Below are 2,438 nucleotides of genomic sequence, written 5' to 3'. Positions count from 1 at the left end.
TGTGAGCTCGGGGCCAGGACATGCACATAAGGCCACGCTCACCCGCCCCGGCCGTGGCAGACGCTGTCTTGGCTTCGCAGCCCCAGGAACGCAACACTTGCTGACCTTGGGCAGCAGCGTTTGGTGGCCGACACCATGACGCGGGATGTTGCGGGCAGGGGGCTCGTGGCGCGCAGCCGCCCCTCGCCCCGCCGGGGCCCGGTGCAGGCCCCCAGCAGCCTTGCGCAGAAGGAGGAGCAGAGGCGGGAGCTGGAAGCGCTACGGGCTGAGCTGGAGGAAGAGCGGCACCGCACCCAGGAGCTGCGCCGCTGCTTCGCTACCGAAACGCGGGAGCTGAAGGCGGCTTTGGGCAGGGAGCAGCAGCTCCTGGCAGAGCGGCTCCAGTCCGAGTGGGAGCAGCGACAGGCTCAGGAGGTGCAGCGGCTTCTGGAGTTGAACCAGCGGCAGCGGGTGGTGGAGACCCGCCAGCTGCTGCGCTGGAAGGAGGCTGAGCTCCGCGAGGAACAGGAGCTGCTGCGGCACGAGTGCACCACCGCCCTTGGCCAGACGCGGGCCCTGCAGCGGCAGCTGGCCGAGGAGATGGTGAGGCCCAGCAGCAGCGGCAGGGAGGCCCGGAGCAAGCTCCAGGATGTCCTCAGCAAGCTCTGCTGGGAGAGAGATGGCTACCAGCCCGCCCGCATCCACCACCTCCAGAACCAGCTGCAGCTGGAGAGGACACTCTTCACCAAATACATCCTGCAGCAGTTGGAGGGCGAGCTGCCCGCCTCCCCCAGCACGGCCCAGCCCGAAAGCCCTCCTGCGCACCAGGGCCATCAGGAGATGCAGAGCTCCTGCTCTTCTGGCAGAAACGGGCCCCGGGCCCTGGCGGCACTACAGGAAAGACTGCCCGAAAGCCACAGTGCTGGGCAGCAAACAACATGCAAGGCAGTGGCAGATGCTCAGCTCCAGGTGCCAGAGGCGGAAGACTTGGTGCTGCTTGGCAGCACGTGCAGCCAGCTCCTGGAGCAGAACACCCACCTGCAGCGTCTTCTGGAAGACCTGGAGAGGCAAGAGAGGGCCCTTGAGATGGAGAGCCGCCTCCTGAAAAAGAAAGGCTCTCCAGAAGCCCGCAAGGAGGCAGATTGGCTGCGGCAGAAAAGTGCTCAACTAGCTGGCCTCGCCTCGCGGCTGGAAGAAAGATCCAGGCAACTGCAGGTGGCCAGCAATCGCCTGATCAATACTCGAGTGCCACTGCCCATCCAACGCTCTACTGAGGAACTGTGTGTGGCATCGTTTCCTCAGCAGAGCGATGGAGAAACAGGAGAGGCTGACGGAGCTTTGCTGGCGCAGGACAAGCAGGACGACTCCTCACGGAAGGCGGCTGTGGAGCTTCAGGCCCAAGTGGCTGCAGACGAAGAAGGCTCCTATGATGTGAGCACCCACAGCCGAACTCGTGAGCAGTTACAGGTGCAGCTCACGGAGATGACAAATGAAAACACCCGCCTGGCTCAAGAAAATGCTCGCCTCCGTGGGCAGATGGCTTTGACAGCAGAGGTTCAAGCGGAAAACCTTGACCTGAAAGGACTACTAGCACGAGTGGCAGGCGAGCGAGATTCTGCCATCCAAAGAAACGTCTGTCTTCAAAGCCAACTGGAAGAAGCAGAGCGTGAACTGAAAGCCATGAGAGAAATGGCAGAAAGAAGTCAACAGCTGGAGAAGGAACATGAGGAGGCCAAGCTAGCGCTCCAGAGGAAAGAAGAGGAAGGCGCGTGCTTGCAGAGGGAACTCCAAGAAACCCTGCCACTGTTTCGAGCCCAGCTGATTGAACTGAATGATCGGTATGAGAAGCTAAAGGAACAACGCCAGCAGCTATTTCAGGAACTGGAACGGCTGGAAAGAGCAAGATCCAAGCGTAGCGTTTCCAGGCCGTGCCAGGCTAACCTGGTAGCAGACAAGGAGTCCCTCCTGCTGGAGGCGATGAGAAAACAACCGGCAGAGCTTCGAGCGTTCATAGCTCGATACAGCTATGATCCTTTCGATGGTCCCAATGAGCGGCCTGAACTAGAGCTTCCTCTAGTTGCTGGACAATACGTGTACGTCTTTGGAGACGTGGATGAAGACGGCTGGTATGTGGGAGAGCTGACCGATGGCACAAGAGGATTCGTCCCCTCTAATCTTGTTGAAGAAGTTTCAGATGAGGGACAACCTGATGCCAGCGGAGACTCTCCAGGGACAAGTGATTGGTAGCAGGACACAGATGCTGTCTGTCCTGTCTTCTTATACCTTCTTATTAAATTTTTCCTGAACGATCTCTCTGTGTCATCTCACTCTCAAGCCATGTGTGTGGGAACTTGTCGTGGTTTAAGCCCAGCCGGACTAATCACCACACAGCCGCTCACTCACTCCCCCCAGGTGGGGTGGGGGAGAGAACCAGAAGAGTAAAAGTGAGAAAACTCGTG

General features: G+C 59.5%; 1 protein-coding gene across 1 annotated transcript; it reads left to right on the top strand.

Moving 5' to 3' along the window:
• Positions 1-216: 216 nt before the first annotated feature.
• Positions 217-2,226, top strand: LOC132318547 (RIMS-binding protein 3A-like; the record flags this gene model as incomplete). Its single annotated transcript, XM_059826141.1, has 3 exons — positions 217-735; positions 1,090-1,611; positions 1,798-2,226. Coding segments are annotated over 3 exons (1,470 nt in total), but the record flags the coding sequence as incomplete, so codon positions are not given.
• Positions 2,227-2,438: the final 212 nt, after the last annotated feature.

The sequence above is a fragment of the Gavia stellata genome, chromosome 17, assembly GCF_030936135.1.
Source record: "Gavia stellata isolate bGavSte3 chromosome 17, bGavSte3.hap2, whole genome shotgun sequence".
Classification (NCBI taxonomy): Eukaryota; Metazoa; Chordata; class Aves; order Gaviiformes; family Gaviidae; genus Gavia; species Gavia stellata.
Note: the sequence above shows the minus strand (reverse complement) of the source record. Positions and strands in the feature narration are given on the sequence as shown.